General features: G+C 38.3%; 1 protein-coding gene across 2 annotated transcripts in view; it reads left to right on the top strand.

The window, feature by feature from the left end:
- The window catches only part of LOC122807697 (ETS domain-containing protein Elk-1-like), a 195,795-nt gene that overhangs the window by 85,240 nt on the left and 89,605 nt on the right, over positions 1-20,950 (top strand). For both annotated transcript variants that reach the window (XM_044078660.1, XM_044078659.1), the window contains exon 3: positions 6,672-7,415. In XM_044078660.1, coding sequence (XP_043934595.1) covers positions 6,672-7,415 — 744 coding nt within the window. The remainder of the gene's footprint in view (positions 1-6,671; positions 7,416-20,950) is intronic.

Below are 20,950 nucleotides of genomic sequence, written 5' to 3'. Positions count from 1 at the left end.
AGCCGAATCTCCCATTCCTATATATCCCTCCCAACATCTGTTCCTAACTACCAGAACCCTTAACCTTAAACCTAAAACTCCCACCAGATCCCAAGCTGACTCCGTCCTTACCCTAAACCTCCAATTCCCCTTCTTGACGCTAAATTCCCCAGTCACTTCCTAAATCTAAAACTCCAATCCCTCTCCCTAAAGCTAAATTCCCCGATTGCTCCCTAGCTCTAAAACTCCAATCCCCCTCCCTAAAGCTAAATTCCCTGATTGCTCTCTAACTCGAAAACGCACTTCCTGCTCCAGAAACTTAAAACTCCAACCCTTCCCTAAACTAAGTTTTCCAATTGCTCCCTATATTGAAAACTCTCTTCCCACTTCTTAAAGCTAAAATTCCCTTCCCATTCCCTAACTCTAAAATCTCCGTCCCACTCCCTCCCCTCAGTTGCTTGAGAACTAATATTTGAGTTTGAGCCTGAGCAACTCCTCCTCCATAGCTGCATGACTGAACTCATATTCAAGTTTGAGCTGGAGAAACACTCCCTTTCCACAGCTGCTTCCCCAAATTCATATTTGAGTTTGAGCAGGAGCAGTGCTCCCTTTTCACAGCTGCTTGCCCAAACTCATATTCGAGTTTGAGCAGGAGCAGTGCCCACTTTCCATAGCTGATTGCCTGAACTCATTTTTTAGAAAAAATGATTTTTTTCTTACTGCACACAATCTTAACTCAGTTAAAACTGTTGTCTCTCCAATTAGCTCATTTAATTAATACTACCTCTCTCTAAAATGTAAAGAAAAAAAAATGCAAGAGCCCTAGTTGATCGATAAATCACTGCTGGTGAATATTTTTTATGTCACTTTTTGAAGCCATTAAATGTTACCATCCATTTGAATAAAATATTTTATATATTTGTTCTGTCTATGCCACAGCAAGAAATATAAGATATTTGCATAATTTTTAATTTTGTAAACACTTGTGCCTATAATTTGATAGAACAATGATTGGCTGACATGCTAGAGGAGGATGATGGCTGACCATCGAGGGAACAGCTGTTGGGCCAGTAGCTATACACAGGTTCTTCTCCATGATGACCCATTATTATGGATATAACATTACCTGAAAAGAGACATTTAAAGATAAATTTGATACTATTCAGTAACTGACGAGACACAAAAACATAAACAGCTAACTACAAAAAAAAGACATTCTGACTGAAAATACTTTAAGCACTTGCATTTTTCATTATCTTCCAATAACTTCATCTTAGACAATAATAAGGAATGAAAGCTCTTAACATAAATTTCACCTTCTGGTGTTATGAGCATTTTTTTTTTGGTTTTAGGCTTTTAAAATGCAAAAGATGCAGGATGTGCAGCATTTCACATAAAAAAGTATGACAGTTTGACCTCTTTTGTTTAAGTAACTACTAGTAAGTAGCATATTGATTTACTTTATGTTGGCTAGTTTCTTGCTAGTAAAACCAGTTAGAACTTGTCTCATATGATGTACCAGTATTTGCTGAGTTAAACATAGGACTGAAACATTATATCGACCAGTGCCATAGCAATGCCAAAAAACAAAAAGCAAAATAAAAGAAAACAAGATTTAATTAATCATCAGGTTGAAATTACAGTGGATATAAAAAATGTACACACCCCTGTTAAAATGCCAGGTTTTTGTGACATAAAAAATGAGGCCACAATAAATCATTTTAAAACTTTTCTCACCTTTAATGTGACCTATAACCTATACAATTCAATTGAAAACAAACAAATCTGTTAGGGGAAAAATGTAAAAAATAAAAAATATACAATACACTGGTTGCATAAGTGTGCACACCCTTACACTAATACTTTGTTGTATGTGCCCACCCTTAAACTAATACTTTGTTGAAGCACCTTTTGATTTAATTACAGCATTCAGTCTTCTTGGGTATATACATGCCATCAATTAAAGAGACCCTGATTAACCTCAAATAAAGTTCAGCTGTCCTAATAGGATTTTCCTGACATTTACTCAGTTGCCTGCTACAGCAAAAGCCATGGTTCGCAGTGAGCTTGCAAAGCATCAAAGGGATCTCATTGTTAAAAGGTATCAGTCAGGAGAAGGGTACAAAAAATTTCCACAACATTGGATATACCATGGAGCACAGTGAAGACAGTCATCAAAAAGTGGACAAAATATGGGACAACAGTGACATTGCAAAGAACTGGACATCCCTCTAAAACGGATGAAAAGACCAGACAAAAACTGGTCAGGGAGGCTGCCTAGAGACCTACCGGAACACTGAAGGAGCTGCAGGAATTTCTAATAAGTACTGGTGTATACTACATGTGACAACAATCTCCCGTATTCTCCATATGTCTGGACTATGGGGTAAGGTTGCAAGATGGAAGCCTTTTCTTACACAGAAAAACATCCAGGCTTGGCTAAAATTTGCAAAACAATACATCAAGTTTCCCAAAAGCATGTGGGAAAATGTGTTGTGGTCTGATGAGACTAAGGTAGAACTTATTGGCCACAATTCTAGAAGGTACGTTTGGTGCAAAAACAACACTTCCCATCTCCAAAAGAACATGATCCCCACAGTGAAGCATGGTGGTGGCAGTATCATGCATTACAGTTGCTTTTCTTCATCTGGAACTGGGGCTTTAGTCAAGGTGGAGGGAATTATGAATAGCTCCAAATACCAGTCACTTTTGGCCCCAAACCTTCAGGCATCTGCTAGAATGCTGAAGATGGAGAGGAATTTCACCTTTCAGCATGACAATGACCTCAAGCATGCATCCAAATCAACAAAAGAATGGCTTCATCAGAAGAAAATTAAAGTTTTGGAATGGCCCAGCCAGAGCCCAGACCTAAATCCAATAGAAAATCTGTGGGGTGATCTGGAGGGCTATGCACAAGAGATGCTGTGACAATCTGACAGATTTGGAGTGCTTTTGCAAGGAAGATTGGGCAAATATTGCCAATTCAAGATGTGCCATGCTGATAGACTCCTACCCAAGAAGACTGAATACTGTAATTAAATCAAATGGTGCTTCAACAAAGTATTAGTTTAAGGGTGTGCACACTTATGTTTCTCAACAACCAGACCATCCAAAGACTTCCTCTCTGGAAACATCCTGGATTGGATTCTAGTTACACATCCCCACCACATAAGTAATAGTGGAATCCTTCCCGACCCGCTACGTGACCACCTCCCCACTTTCGCCCATCGGATTCCCTCCTCTCCACAGCTAACCCATACCTATACCTCTACTCAGTACCTAAAGAACTTTAACCCCAATGAATTCTCAATAGCACTAAAGCACACTAACTGGAACCCACTAAGAACATTACCCCTTGACAATGCTGTCACCTACTTTAATACAACTTTCTTACATTTGCTTGACTCTTTAGCACCCTGGAAAACAAAACCCACAAAAAGCAATCCTGTCCCATGGCTAACTAAGAATACCTTACTCTACATGCAACTCCATGATAAAGCTTGGAGACACTAACAGAAAACCAAAAACCACAACTACCCTAAATGAATACAAAGCACTCCGCAACAAAGTAAAAAAAAATATTACCACAGACCACAAGCCTATTTTGCCACACTCCAAACCAACCATAAAACTAACCCTAAAAAATTCTGGGATGGAATCTCTTCTCTCCTCAACCCAGGTAAAAAAGAGAAGCCCTGCCTAGACCCAAATACCTCTCATTTAGAACTAGCTTCCCAGTTTAACTCTTTCTTTATAGACTTCATAGCCAAACTAACATCATCCTTTACTAATAAGTCAGCTCCCCCACATCAACCCCCATACACCCTGTTACCTCTGTCAACTCCACCTCTCAACCTCCTCCTTTTTCCATGAACCCCATTCCTGTCTCTGCTATAAATAAACTACTTCTAAAACGGAAAACTTTTTCTAATGCCCCTGATGACATACCCTCCTACTTCCTAAAAATTGCAGCAGATGCCATTGCCTTCCCTATCTGCATACTAATGAATAGATCACTATCTGAATGTCATGTCTGCCAGCTCTGGAAAAACGCCTATATTATCCCACTTTACAAAGGGGGCAACAACAACATCCCTAACTTCCGACCTATTGCTATCTTATCCCCCATTTCTAAACTTCTTGAAAAATGCATCCACCTGCCTAAGACATGATCTTCCTACTTCCACCCAGCATGGTTTCCGACCAGGCCATAGCACCACCACTGCTCTCCTCTCCTTTCTAGAAAATGCTAACAAGGTCCGTGACTCCGGTCACATTGTGTCCACCCCTGCTATTAGACCTTTCTAAAGCCTTTGATACCATCTCTCACAACCTTCTACTTACCAAACTTTCCAAACTAAACCTATCCCACTCTGCTATCAACTGGTTCACCAGTTACCTGACTAACCGACAACAAGCTGTCAAGTGGAAAATAACTATCTCACCTTTCCTAACTACTCCTACAAGGTTCTATTCTAGGACCCATCTTATTCAATATTTTCATAAATGACTTCTATCTTGCCATCCCTAATGCTACACTTATCCAATACCCTGATGACTCTACAATAATCTGCTCTGCTACTTCTGCCTCCCCATTAGCAAAACTAACTCAAGATGCCTTCTCTTCTACTGAACAATGGATGCTAGACAACCACCTGGCACTCAACACAACCAAGACCAAGCTAATGATATTCACCCCTTCTAAAACCACCATCCAAATAAAGATTCATTCTCTGTCACCATCCAAAACAACACTCCTCTCGAAATAGTCTCCACTGCAAAACTGTTAGGGGTCCTTATTGATGACCAACTAAAGTTTGACAACCATCTTCAAGTAAACATCAAAAAAACACATAGGAATCTTGGCATGCTCTACCACCACTACCCCTACATCTCTCCTGCCACCAGGATCACTCTTGCTACTACTTACCTCATCCCTTCCCTATTATATGGTGCCCCTATCCTTAGTAATATACAATCCTCCCTCAAGTCAATACTTTTCTTCTGCTACTACAAAATTTCTAAATTTGCTACAGGCCCCAGATCCTCTACCCATCATTGTAAATCCCTACATCAACTGAACTGGCTTGAGTTACCCAATTACCTCATCTAAACTCAACTTATCCAAGCATACAAACTTATTTTTAGCCCCTCTCTTTGCCCCTCCCTTACCTCTACCTTCCAAATGCATCAACCAAATAGATGCCTAAGATCCAACTTTAAAATCTTATTGAGTATACAAACCCATTCGTCCACCAGGCAAACATCACTATCCTTCTCTGTATCACGCCATTGTAACTCCCTGCCACCACATATCCGTACCACTAGCAAACTCTCTGCTTTCAAAACTTTACTCTACTCCCATCTAAACTCACAGTGGGAATGCTCCTGCTCTCACTCTGCATAGCTTTCTCAACCACTGTTACTCTCCACAAGTTAATATATCTGCTATGAGCTTTCTGTTATGCAATACTCTTAACAACAACTTTGGGAACACCCATATCTTACAAGAATTGCAATCTAAATGTTTATTTAAACTTGTTTCTCAGTATCTTCTTGTAATTATATTTGTATCATATTGTATTTGTCTTATTGCTATGTACATTATATTCATTTCTCTTATCACTATGTATATTTTGTACTACTCTTGGAGCTTTTATCCCCAGGAATCCATTAAAAATGGGCTCCTTGTGGCCCAATGTACCATCCTGGCAAACAAACTGAAATAAATAAATAAATAAATAAATAAATAAACAAAACAATAAATTTAACCAGCCTATTGTACATTTTTTATTTTTTATATTTTTTCCCCCTAACAGATTTCTTTGTTTTTCAATTGAATTGTACAGGTTATAGGTCACATTAAAGGCGGGAAAAGTTTTGAAATGATTTATTGTGGTCTAATTTTTTTTTTATATTACAAAAACCCGGCATTTTAATAGGGGTGTGTACACTTTTTATATCCACTGTTAATTCCTTTTTGTAGTCTACCAATCTACGCAGACCATGGTGGTGCAGCGGTTAGCGTTGTCGCCTCACAGCAAGAGGTTCTCCTGTTCGATTCTCGGCTGGAGCTCCTTCTGTGTGGAGTCTGCATGTCCTCACCGTGGTCGAGTGACATTAAAGACATGCAGGTAGGTGCGAGCGTGAATGGGCGTGCCTTTGTTGAAGGTTGGGCATTGGGCTGGCAACTCGGCACCGTAAAAATCCAATGCCAATCATGAGCTGACCGGAGCTCCGCTGTGGTGCCCCCTAACCGGGAAAAGCCGGAAGTCAGTCTACCACTCTACAAGGGAATTCAGTACATGTACCGGTTAGTCTGATCATCAACTATTGATTAGGAGGAATGCAATGGCACACATCCCTGGGATTCATTAACACCTACACTAAATGCACACTAAGTGTACACTGTTGTGAGTGAACAGACCACACAAGAATAACTCATACCTTCTTCCTCCTAATTTTAGTTGTCTTACTGATTTTTGTAGTCTTAAATACTGAAGGGGATTCATAAAAGTTACCAAAAATGTAGACTACATGTACACTTAGTGTAATCTTTCTGAGTGACTAGAAAGTACAATAAATGTGGTAAGGATGTTCTTGAATACAGATTGTGTACACTTAGTGTAGTTGTTCATGAATCTAGCTCATGTACCTCTACATTATTACCATTTGTTTGTTCTTTATTTCAGAACATAATCAAGAAAGTGATTGGGAAGAAGTTTGTTTACAAATTTGTTTCTATGGCAGACAGTGCCCCAGAGACGTTTAAGTCTGAAGAGGGTATCAAGGACTCTGCAATTAGTGGTGTGCATGAAGAAGGCATCTGCTTAGGAAAGACTCTAAAAAACCCATCAAGAATGTCAAGCAGAAATGAATATATGCGTTCAGGCCTTTACACAACATTCACCCTACAGTCTCTGCGGACGTGCAGCAGACCTAATGTGAGTGATGAGGACTCCTACAAAATGCCTCTCCTGCTTAAAACTGAAGAAACAACAGAGATCATAGAGAAAGTTCCAGTCCAGAAATACATTGCTGTTGATGATCAACACATAGGTATGTTTCCAAAAAAGGAGCAGTCAGAAAATCAGGAAACAGAAATTCATGCTGTGAATGATAAATGTGAGGAAATTCAGGAGATTCAAACTGGGGAGCATGGCTGCAAACCTGCTAATAAAATTACCAACAATCCTGTTGAAGTTATGCTAATAACCAAAGAAAAACCAGATTTGTCTAGTTCAGCAAAGTCTGAAGAAATGGTAGGAAATCATCAGTCGAGGTCCAGAAAACCCAGAGATTTGGCACCCCTAGCAGCAGTCAGATCTGAGGACAGCATTTCTTCTGCAGATAAAACCAAAGAAGGTAGTCCGAACCATCAGATGACTGCACCACCAGTTACTGTGACACCCACAGTGATCACACATCAAATTCAGGTAAATGTATCCATATAAAGTGGTGATAACAGTCTTTTTGGAGAGTTGGTGATAGAAAAAATATGCTAAAGTATATCTTTAACTCATGTAGTTTAAGCTCATTGACAACCTCATTGCTGACATGCTCATGTGAAGTACTATAAATTATATTTTTTTACTCAGTAAAGAAACCTGATACCAGCTGTCATGCACATTACAATATGTCAACCCAACTCATCTTCGCAGATAACTCTTACAAGTGCTCTCTCATTGTTACCTATTTAAATTTAACATCAGGGACAAGTTAAGCTATTCAGAGTCAAAAGAGACAGTGACCATTTTTGCCATAGTAAACAAAGTGGACAAATTAGATCTTCTGTTGTATATTACTATATTCCTAGACACTAACCATTAGGTAGCATAAAATGCAATTCTTCAATTTGCACTTTTGCAAAAAGTACATTTTTGAAAGGGAATTATTTTTATCTCAAACTATAGCAATCACAGTGTTTAATATAGGTTTAATGATGGTAATAATGATGTGTGAGTGTGTGTGTGTGTGTGTGTGTGCGTGTGTGTGTGTGTGTGTGTGTGTGTGTGTGTGCGTGCGTGGGTGAGTGTGTGTGTGTGTATGGGTTCCTATCAGTTGATGGAGTTTTCAGAAACTCAAAATTCATATAGTCAAGACCATATGATTGAGTTTTTGAAAACTCAAAAGCTTTTGAATGGAGATCACAGTACAGTGAGGATTTGGAAATTATCATAGGATCATAGGAGGTTATTAAGCTAATGACCCCAGGGCCCTTACAAGCCTAGACAAGTTCAGCCTGTGTTCCCAAGGGTGTCTGGTTCAAGCAGACACTAAAATCAGCACCTATTTCCCCTGTCCAACAGGGACACAGGTGGAATCCCAGGGGTGAATTTCCAATTACCCATCCAATCATTCAAATTACGCTTAAATGGGGCCAATGAGGGACTTTGTTTAACATGAAGAGGAAGCTTGTTCCAAAGGTGGAGCAACCTCTGTGAGACAAATCTGTGTCTCCAGCAAGTTCTGTTGATGTCACATACCAGGTTAATGTCCTTTGAGCGAGTGACCCAGTGTGCCATTTGACTTGTGAATATGCAGCATTTCCATTAAAGCTGAGTCAGAGATTGCTCTACATGCAAGGCATAGGTCACCTCTGAGCAATCTGTATGACACAGAGTAAAGTGACAATGATTTCAGCCTGTCTGCATAAAAGAGATCTTGAAGAGCCTGAATTTTCTTTGTAAAGAACCTTTGTGGTTTCTCCAATTGCTGCAGGTTTACCCTTTTCTTCACTGTAGTGCGATCTTGGAGTTGGTATGTATAATTTGCAGGGCACCCGTCTGCAAAAATGTAAAAAAATGTAGATTTTTGTGGGGTTTTTTTTGTGTTTATTTTGATGTTCACGTTTTGGAAACTTGATCATATGGTCTTGACCATATGAACTTTGAGTTTCTGCAAATTCGATCATGTGTCATAGACCTGTGTGTGTGTGTGTGTGTGTGTGTGTGTGTGTGTGTGTGTGTGTGTGTGTGTGTGTGTGTGTGTGTGTGTATATCTATCTATTTATATCAATATATATATATATATATATATATATATATATATATATATATATATATATATATTTGGTTGAACTTCTGGACTTCTCAGTAAAAGTCTTCTTGATCTAACCACCATCAATACCTTGGACTGCAGTGCAGGGCTTGACTTAGGTGAAATGGAATTCTAACCGAAAGGATGGTTACTGGTTCCCACAGTGCAACTCCTGATTCTCTGAAGCTTATTCCCTGTACCGCCATTAGTCATGGCTTATTTTTTCTCACTAATATATGGGTTATGTCCTCAACTTGTCTTTTTATATACTTCAGGTAATTAGCAAAAGTTTTTGTATGTGAACAGCAGACAACACACCTCCAACATACAAAAGATGCCACTTCCTGCAATTCGTAAGCTCCATGAGCTAACTCTGAGGTCACAAAAGCAATCACCTGTTCAGTGGAATGGGCTTGATTGTTTGAGACATATTCTTAAAAAGTGAGTCCCAAACACAAGGAAGTACCCTCCTATCCACCTCTCCTTAACTCATCATCTCATTTACTGTTTTAAAAAGCCCTCCCCTTCACAAAATGTTCATGAGATGATCAAGATCAGCCACCTACCTGGGAACATTTACCACCACCAGCAGTATTAGCAGTGCAGTGTAGCTAGGTTAAACCAAAAAATAACACAGGGTATTCAGGCAGGTTACTGCAACCCAATAAAACATAAAAAATAACTCCTTTCTTTCTTTCTTTCTTTGTTTCCTTTGTTTTTATTTTTTTATTTTGCCATGTGTTTTTTCTCCCAAGTGACCAGTGCTGTCCACTGATAAAAACCACAAATTACCCCAAATACATACTCTACAAATGATTAGTCTTTTTAGTGGCTCAATGGCAGGAATATAAGGCAAACTGGAACTGGTTTGATTTGAAACAAATTGTTCCTAGTTCTCTAGCAATGATCAGTTGGCACCTGGTGCCAGTGATTATCTATGGTGAGGGGAAGGTAGACACAGAATCTGCTGCTGGGCAGACCGGCGTTTCCTTAAGGTACCACTTGAGGGCTACCACCACAAAAATGTTTTAAACTCAGCTGATGTTTCAAACCCAACACAGGGATCGGATATGAACGCTACAATTCCATGTGCACAGCGTAGTCAAGGCAACGCTGACAAAGAAGTGATGTCGACAAGGCAAAAGGAAGGCGGAAACCATAACAACAGGAATATGAGTGAGGGCGAACGACCGCATGGTCCAGCGACAAACGGAGGTATTTCAGGACCGACTAGAATGGCCAAATTACATTTCGATCACCATTCACACCCTGGCAGGGGGATGGACATTTATCAAGACATTAATTTCGAAGAATGGCTTGACAAAATGTTTTCGGCGGTGAATGAAGAAGCCGAAAGGAGGGTACCTACCAATACTGGTTTTAAAGACAAATGTAGACAATTTCAAAACCAGCTTACCAGGTACAAAAATTTAAGCTTGGACAATTTTTATTTGACTAAATGTATTGAACAAAGAATAGTGCCTAAGGGCCTAAGACTGAACAAATTTCCCAACAATGCTGTGAATGATATGGAATTTTTTAAAATTATTACTAATATATTAAATGAATGTGGGTTAGCAATCTTGAAGGCTATGATAGAAAACAATGTAAAATATATGGAGGTATGTAAGAAAGATATTGATATATTGAGAAAAGAAATTACGAATGATTTACTATTTACAGTTACTGAGTATAAGAATATTTTTTGTAAAACGTTACAGGATGTTGACATGATTATTGGAAAAAACTATAAAAGGAAAATGGTAAAGTTAGAACGCAATATAGGTGATTATAAAGAAGGAAAGGCTTATGTAGTCCACAATTCAAGACGGTACAATGGGGCAGGACAACATTATAATCAGATGGAATATAGGAAGAATGAAATTAGTTCATATAATAGATTAGTACAAAGGGATGATAATAACACTGATTATCAGATGGAATGTACAGAATTTAGTGAACCAGAGGACCCTTTAGGAGAAAGACAGGGGGTAAGGAGGTCCGAGAGAATCAGGAATCGGAATTGCCAGCAATCATATGCGGAAGTAACTGGGAATCAAGAAGGAAGATACAAGGGAAGAGGATGGGACAGGAGATGAATATTAGATTACACACATCAACCCCAGTTAAAACGTATAAAAACAAATTATGTACATTTTCTTTGGTTACGGATAAGACTAGTTCATTAGCAAACAGACTATTCTTGACAGACGAAGTAGATCAAGAGGTGATAGATGAAGAAATATTATGTGACAATTATACAAATATAATACATACTTACAACAATTTTAATATATTTAATTACACAGACATGGTTATTACCCATGAATATTTTGGACTTTTTACAAAGGGATTTACATTTGTGCCAGTAAGTTAACCAAGAATAGAAGAGATAGTGTTAGACATCAAACTATTTACAAGAAAATTGAATTTAGCAGTAATATACCAAGACAATATAAGTAGTGAGAACAAAATATTGAGCAGAAGTAGTACATATAATCCCCCTTTGCAGCAGGATATACATAATTTTGAATTATGTACCCTCAATATGATTAGAGAGGGATACAAGAAGAGACATAGGGTAAAAGACAATCTTACAGATGAAGAAAGGAATATTTTGGAACAACTTAGTAATAACAAAAAAGTAAGAGTTATGAAACCTGACAAGGGGGGTGGGGTGGTCCTCATGGACTGTTGGGACTACACTGAGAGAATGCACAAAATTTTAGACAAGGATTGTAGGTTTCATATTATCTCCATGAATGAATTAAATATTTTATATAAAAGAATAGATTTAATATTAGAAGACAACTTGTTACAAGGGCTTATTAATGTGGAACTATATAATTTCTTTAGAGTCCCTAAACCAGTTATACCGGAAATCTTTGGTATCCCAAAAATACACAAATATATAGCAGATCCCCCAATGAGACCAATAGTGACATCTAGGGGATCCAAAACTCAACCCCTTGCAATATATGTTGACACCAAGTTAAAAAAGTTCCACTTAAAATATGAACATATTTTGATAGATTCTTGGGACTTTCTGAAGAAATTTAGTACAATACCATTTCACGAAAGTTATTTGTTCTTAACAATTGATGTAAAAGACTTGTTTTCAGTAATTCCACACAAGGAAGGTATGGAATGGTTTGAGAAAATGATCATTGAATTTAACATGCTGAACCCTGTTGAATTTAAATTAGTACTTGAAAATATGGAATTGGTCCTGAAATATAATTTTATTTATTTTCAGGGAGATATCTACCATCAACTTGGTGGAGTTGCTATGGGTTCAGCGTGTGCTCCCATTTATGCTAATATTATAATGTTATTTTGGGAGAAAACATATATTTTTGGGTCTAATTTTCAGCAAAATATTATAAGGTATTTCCGTTTCTTGGATGACATTATTATTATATGGGATGGTTCACATGAATTAATTGAACAATTTATGAAATATTTGAATGACAGTACCAATTTTTTGAAATTTACATATGAGAGTAATAGGGATGAAATACATTATTTAGATGTTAAGATAAACAAGGATTACATTAAGAAAACATATAAATCAAATATCTTTAGAAAGGAATGTTATTCAAATTCCTACTTGCACTACCAAAGTGATCATCCTTACCACATAAAAAGAAATGTGGTAAAAGGACAAATGATTAGAGTGTCCAGGATGACAACGGATTTTGTTGACTTTATAAGAGAAGTAGATTTTGTACAAGAGATGTTTAAAGAAAGAGGATATCCTGACAATATGGTGCAAAGTATTAAAAAAGAAATTATTAAGAAACGTGATAGTAGATATGGTCCATTGTTGGTGAGTGGACAGTACCATAATAGTACTATAAATAATAGTATCAGTACATATATAATTATTGACAATGAGGAAGATACAAACAAAGATAAGAATATAATAAAAGGAAAAACAACAGTGGGAAAGGATATACCTCCATTAATTTTAACCTATTACTCTGACATAGGTTGGTTAAAAAAGTGCATTAACAGAATTTGGAATATGTTTAAAAGAGTGCCGACAAGGACAAGTATATTTCAACAGCAACTTAAATATACTTTTAGGAGAAATAGGAATTTGAAAAATATCCTGGAGAAAAAGACTGGAGAGGTAAAGGAAGGGGCATTGTTGAAAGTGGGCACACATAAATGTGGGAGGTGTGCACAATGCCCATTTATAGCCTGTAAAAAGGAAATAAATATCCCCAGCATAAAGTTTACAATTAGGAGCTATGGGTATTCGAGTTGTTATACAAGAGGTATGGTTTATTTAGCTTATTGTCAATCATGCTGGGGATATTATATAGGTAAGACTGAAAGGCAATTGAGAACCCGTATATATGAGCACATTAGGGACATAAATAAAAGGAATGAGAATAATGCACTTTTTGGACATTCAACCATTTGTCAAAATAGGAATATAAAATTTTGGGTATTAGAGGAAGTGAAACAAAAAGAAAGGAGAGGTGATTGGGAAACATTCCTGGAGTATCGTGAGATGATTTGGCAGATGAGACTGGATTCTTGTGTATACCCAGGAATGAATGATCACATCTCTATTAAGCCTGCTTTGAAGCTACTGTCATTAAATATAAAAAAGAATAAATAAAAATTTCATCTAAATTATGCTTTCCACCAGTTGTAATAAAACAGGATTGCATGAAAAAGGTACATAGATGCTTAAGATATATGTACTGTCTTTATGAGATGAGAGATATATATACATATGTATAAATGTTCTTGCCATGAACTGTTGTGTAAAAAGGAATAAAAATGTTTAAATAAGCTTTTACAAGATCTATTAAATAGCTTTTTAATAACTAGAATATTAGGTTTATTTTATTGATATATTTATAATTATTTATTTATTAATATTATTAGTGTATAGTTAAGGAAATATAAGTATATATATTTTGTATAATCAATAGTCAAAGGATATTTTGATATCATTTTTTAAAAAAACTTTCTTGGGTTTATAATATGTATTCTGTAATGTTGCTTACATCACATTTATAAGCCTTCATCCGCCTTCAAGATTCCACGTGCAATAAGTTTTATGTATATCAGACATAATAGAAGTTTTTATAAAATGGGTATTTTTATGTATTTTTTAAACTAATAGTGTGTAATTAATGACATTATAACTTGTAGTATATGTGTATGTCTGAAGCATTTTTACGCAAAGTGCAAAAATACTTATATGCAATTCCATTTTAAGTAATTCTAACAGATATTGCATACACAAAGAGTTACCCAGAATTGGCTTGAATTAAGTAACTTATCGATTTATTACTATGGAAAATAATGAATTAATGACTGTTTAATTAAGAGTATATAAACAGAACATTGGTATTAACATGAGATTCTGATGAAGTCTCATGAGAAGAGACGAAAGCGTGCTCAATCTGTTTTATGTGTGGTATAATAAAGACTTTTGGATTACTGCAACTACCATTGTTCAGTTCGTTCATATTTTAATTGTTGGCAGAGAACAGCCTTTATTGTACCCAACAGTGGAGGATTTTTCTACCACCACAAAACTCAACTTTAAAAAAAAAATACAGCAGAGATGTAGCTTTCAGTTGTCACATATTATGAGGCATGTCATTTATTTTCATTCTCAGAAATATTAACCATTTGAAATGTTGGGCAACGCTAGAGAGAGTCCAAAAATGCGGAGACTGAATGGCCAAAAGATCTGAGATGTATCTTGTGTATACTAAGGTATGACGATCTCAGAGTTGGCATATATTAGTTGGGTGGGTGCAGTAAGGGCTTGCCCCTCTTACAAAAAGAAGGGTAAGCCAGGATATCTTTACTTAAAATCCACATTAGTGCTTTTCCATAGACTTTGTGCACATACTTACCAAACTTATTTTCAAAAAACTATACTTATTTTACACCATAGTATAGTTTGCATTTTGTTGAAGAATGCTAAAACACTGTGTGACTCATCAGCAAATGATATGATAGGAAATCAGCTTTTTGAAATAACATGTTTACATTTTTATCACCAACAGCATATTAATCAAACATCTCACTTAACTATAACCATTTCATTACCAAAGGCATATTAATCAAATACTTCACATAACTATTACAGTAAAGTCTCACTTAACTGGCACCCATGGGGATTGGTAGATGCCGGTTAAGTGTAAGTTCCATTTGCTTGAGATATGCTTTGCAATTTTTGATTGGCTCATATACCGGCATATGAGCCAATCAAAAATCACAAAGCAGAGCATCTTCTGTTCAACTGTTCCACATTGAACCTACGAGGCTTCCTTTGGGATTTTTGATTGGCTCGTATTCCGGCATATGAGCCAATCAAAAATGGCAAAGTGGAGCCTCTTCTGTTCGATAAAGAACTGCGGGTTGCTCCACATTGAACAGAAGAGGCTTCCCTTTGAAATTTTTGATTGGCTCGTATGTCAGCATACTAGCCAATCAAAAATTGCAAAGCGGAGCCACTTCTACTCAATGAGGAACTGTTCCGCACTGAGTAGAAGTGGCTCCACTTTGCGATTTCTGATTGGCTCGTATGCCAGTTGCTTGAGAGTGCCGGTTGCTTGAGTTCAGAATAATGGGGATTTTACTGTACTAGTATGCTAATTATTATCTGCACTGAATATTAAGTGCTTGGTTTTATTATTTTGCACTGCAGACCTTGGAGGCAATATTAAATGCCTTTGAGCTGACAGTCTGACTAAGGAGTATAATCCTATGTTACAAAGCATTGTGATGATGGGGATGAGAGCAAGCTGCAAGCAGAGTGAAGAACGGTAATGGTAATGAAGGAGGTTCAGCATCAGGCTATGCCTGAGTGCATAATACTCTCAGTTATTTCTGAATATAGCACCTGAATGAAGATCTTTGTTAAAGTGTCTTAGGCAGCCCAAGGTGCAATCATAGGCTCATAGGAGGTTACTCGAGTAATGGCCCAAGGACATTTACAAACCTAGCCATGTTAAAACCCTTATTGACCATAGTTAAATGGTTGTTGTCAGCAGAGTGATTCTATGATCAGACTGCCCCTGTCCATGAAGGACATAGGGGCCACCCCCGAAGTGAATTTATGATCACCCATCCAGTTGTCAAGACTGTGCTTAAATAAGGTCATTGAGGAGCTCTGCTTCACATGGAGCAGAAGCTCATTCCAGAAGACCAGCAATCTCTGGGAGATATAATCTGTCTCTCCAGCATGTTCTGCTAATGTCACAGGCTAGGTTGAGATCCCTGGAGCAAATTACTCTTACCCTATTTGATCTGGGGATGTGCAGCATTTTCATTAAGGCAGGGTCAGAGATTGCTTTGTAGGCAAGGCACAGGTCGCCTGCCAGCAGCCTGTATGATACACAGTACAGAGACAAGCTTTTTAGTCTTTCCATATGGGTCATGTTTTGGGGGCCCTGGATTCTCTTGGGTAGAAACCTCTGTGGGCTCTCCAGTTACTGCAGGCATCTGGTGAAATTCATACAGAAGTGAACATTTTACTCAATAAGTAGTCTGATAAGAGTTGATTACAGTGGACTTGTAATTTCCCCAGTCTTGGATGCGATATCCTTATTTATGAAATGTGCACACACGGTGATCGAAGTTTAAATTGCTATTAACCTGTGTTCCCAAGTCTTGCACCACTGAGTTTGAGCCTAGAGGGGTGCTGTCTATATCATACTTAGCAGGGGTGACTTCTTTGCCAAAGGGGATAATGAGTCATTTTCTGCATTACGTTTTAGTCTGTGACTTTGGCACCAAACATTTGTCTGCATCAGCCCTTTCTCTAATATGTTAACATCAATGGGGACTCTATGATTGCACCCAGTTTACAGTCATCTGCATACTTGGTAAGTCACAGGCCATCAGCCTTTGCCTGGACTTCAGATAAATAGATTCCAAACAGTAGATGGCCCACCAAGGATCCTTGTGGTACCCCACTGGTAACTGGTCTACTGGTAGAGGTGGAATCCCAAACTTTGACAGTGTGCATTCTGTCAGTGAGCCATTTGGCTACCTATCTAGTGATGCATGGGTTAATACCCAGCTGGGGAGAGTTTCACGGTGATACATGAGTGGTGGATTGTGTCAAAGGCCTTGGCTAAATCAAGATAGCTGGTTATGTACTGCTTTTCCCTCATCCAGGGCTTTGGTGACATTCTCAAAGAAGTCCACCAGGTTCAATAAACAAGATCTACACTTGAAGAAACCAAACTAGGTTGGGTCAAGAGTTTGAAGGTTGCCTATGTCCTTGTGCATAAGGTCCATGTTGATTCTTTCCATGGCCTTGCAGATAAGGCTGGTTAGGCTTATGGGTCGATAGTTCCCCAGGGTCAGCTGATGGACCCCCTTTGTGCAAAGGGATTACCGTTGTTGTTCTCCACTGTGCTGAAATAAAACCAGTGCTCAGGCTATGGTTAAAGAGAATGCTGAGTGGTTCTGCTAGGTCTTGTTTTAGATTGTTTAGTAAGCAGCATGGGATGTTATCTGGTCCCATACAAGCCATGTTTTTGGCCTTGGACAGCACTTGTATGACCTGTTCTTTGGAGATATTTGGTAGAGGAATGGAATCAGGAATGCTTTGGGGTATGTCTGGTGGGGATATGGGGGTGAAGTTATTGCCTTATCTGTCGACCAGCAGGTTGGCCATTTCCTTAAGTTCAGTGTGAGTGGTACTGTCCACTATAAGTTCAGCACACAGCTGGGCATTCCCTTTTAGGTGTCAGATGTAGCTAAAGAATGCTTCATGATTGTCTTTAAAAGGGCTGCTAATTTAATCTTGTAACTAGCCTTAGAGGACTTTACAAGGTATCGGATTGGCTTGTTTAATCTGTGGAGAGTATTCTTCCTCTGTTGAGTAAATTCCTTCCTTTTCTTAGATATCAGTTTCTTTCTTTTGTTGTATAACTTATTTATATGTACATTCCACCAGGGTGATTTATTTTTTTTGAGAGGACCTGGTTTTGTTCTTGTTAGGTACAGCTGAGTCAATGTATTTGTTTAAGTGACTATATAGGGCATTTGTGTACTCCTCTGCATAGGAGTCATTGCTGGGTCTGCTGGCAGGGCCTTTGAAACTTTCTATACCATCGCTTAGTAGACAACAGTTTGCTTTGGAGAAATTTTTCAGTTTTTTTACTCGTGTGGGGGTTTCATGTTTGATCTTTACTTCAAATGAGAAAGATTTATGGTCTGACCTTACCAAGGAGGGCAACACAAAGATGGTAGTGCAGTGACCCCCCCATGTTGCTGAGCACTAGGTCCAGGACATTTGATCCCCTTGTGGGGGGTGCGGACCAACTGTTCCAGGGCATTTTAATTAACAAAGTCCAGGATCCTTGTAGCGATCATTGTATTTGTGCTCATATAAATCACCCAGTCGATTGAAGGATAGTTGAAATCTCCCATGACCAAGGTGATTTGCTGTATACTGAGTGACTCTAGCAAGCCCAGGTAGGAGGTGTGTTTCTCCTGGTTCATGGTGGGGGACCTGTAGCTAGCAGTGATGTGGAAGGGTATTTTACCTATAGTTATTTGGACCTGGAGTAGCTCAAGAAAGTTGTACTGTTTCACCAGTCTTGAGGTGTATTTGGATTTAATGAAGATGGATACACCTTCACCTTTTGTTCTTTCACGCTCATTTTGGGGTCTGAACATATGAAAGGCATTGTAGCCTTGCAAGGCCGGTGTGCTCTCTGTGGCTTTGAACCAAGTCTCAGTGACTGCACAGATGTCAGCATCTTCCAAGGTGAGAAGTGCTTCCAGGGAGTGCAGTTTACTGCTTGAGCTCCTAGCATTAAACAGTATGACCCATGACCTTGAGTTTGTCTTTAATGGATATCTTTACATTGGAATTTTTGTTGTTTGAACATTGCCTAAAAAGGCACTATGGGTGAGGAAAGTGTCTTTGCCAGTATCCAAAAGCCTTTAGAAGACAGGTGAAGGCCATGTCTGGCAAAGCAGTGTGGACTGTTGATCACGTCTTCCCAGGCTGAAAGATACTGTATCCCCCTGGAGTGACACCAGAAGCTAATCCAATTATTGAGCTTAATCATTTTTTGTCTGCATTGTGGCATCATCCTAGGTGAAGGTAGAATGCTGGTTAGGGCTAGGGGCATACCTGCGTGGGGCACATAATCTGAGAATTCAGTCATGTCTCTCTTCATATAGTTCAGAGAGGCACATCTCAACTCATTCACTCCAACATGTACTATGACAGAGTCATAACAGTAATTGTTGCTGAGTGACTTGAGTGCGTAGACGATTTGACGGATCATGGCACCTGACAGGCAGCTGAAAGTGACCTCTTTGTTCAACCTGGTGAGGAGGACCTCTGTGTATCTTGCTGTCAAGTTGCCTATGATCAGAGCATTAGGTTTTGAGGTGTTTTGCCTTAGGGGCTTAATTGTTGAGACACTGATGTGTGTCTTATGTAGTCATAACGCTGTAATTAGATTTTAGCCTATGGTGATCATGAACAATTAAGTTATACCTGTTAATGAAAAAATAATAGCTCATCATAGTCTGTTTTTTTCCTTTATTTTGGTTGAAGTAAATAGTTGGATGTTGGGTCTGTAACAGTCCTAATTCAATGAAGTAGAGTTGAGTGGGCAAATAACTTCTTCTCTTCCTCTCCTTTTCTACTAGCTGATGAACAGACCCATAGTTATTTGTTTTGTTTTTATTATTCCTAACCTCAGAATCCTAAGCTGACCTCAGTCTTACGATCATTATTTGACTGAGACCTAAAATGGCCACAGTCATGCAGTCATTATCCATTAAAAAAGAGTCTGCAACATGAATATAGGATCAAATCTTACTTTGGTCATTTGCCCTACTCTGTACAGTTTTATACTTAAATGCCTAGGTTTGCTGATACGTGACATCCTCACTAGGACAGACTCTTCTTGTTCTGTCATTGGAATGATGAAATGAAGAATGTGGTTGCAAGGTGCATGGCTCTTCTTGCAGTGTCAAAAAACAAAAAGAACAAAAACAAAGCACTAAAACAAGTAGAACAAAATATAAAACAAGCATTTTAGCCTTTAGTAGTTTAGGCAATGCAATAGAGTGAATAATGGGTTGACAACATTCTTGTGGACTGCCTTAACAAAATGACCAGTTTAAAAAAAATGCAGACAAAAAGGCAACCCTAAATAAACAGTGCCCTAAGAAATGCAAGGCATCCTCTGAACCATTATTAATGGATTTACTAGCAAGTCAAATGGCATCAGAAATACTCAGTCTAGGAATCAAAACCTCTTTTGCAACATCAACAGAATGGTTTGGAGGGACAGGTATATTTTGTAGAGGAACAGACTTCCAATCCACATAAAACAAAGTTCATCCCTGTCCTTTTTCAAGTGCAACTTAGATCTATGGATGGGAAACAGAAAATTTACCCCAGGACTGCCCCATGTACTACTAATGGATGGAGGCTGCTCCTAAATGCTTCATACCATGCATGGGCCTCCTCAAATTATCTATGGTATGATCCCAGTTATTACCATTAGGGGTAATATGTAATTATCGACCGTGGGATGGATAAAGCCAAATTATAACCAAATGGGATAGGTTATTCTGAGCACCAAAAGGGAAACTGGCTAGGCTTGAAATGGCCTGCAAGGGCAGTTAACCTAGTACTTAACTATGAACCTAAAAGAAAACAGGTTCCTATTGAATTGTCGACAGCTGAGGTTGTCGAATGCTTAATCACTGACACCTAAGCGTCGAACGTTTACAATAGCGAATGGCCACATCATCAAATTCTTTCCTCGGGAAAGAATTCATGTGGTCGTTATCGCGGATTTGTCCTTTCCCCAATGTAGACCAATCTTGGAGTTGGTATATTTAGTTAGGGGGGTGTGGGGGGCAAAGCCCCCCACTATGTTTCAGTGTGTTTGTTTATTTTCTT

This window comes from Protopterus annectens, chromosome 7.part1, assembly GCF_019279795.1.
Source record: "Protopterus annectens isolate FY-2018-M chromosome 7.part1, PAN1.0, whole genome shotgun sequence".
NCBI classification, from domain to species: domain Eukaryota; kingdom Metazoa; phylum Chordata; order Ceratodontiformes; family Protopteridae; genus Protopterus; species Protopterus annectens.
This window is presented reverse-complemented; position numbering and strand designations above follow the sequence as displayed.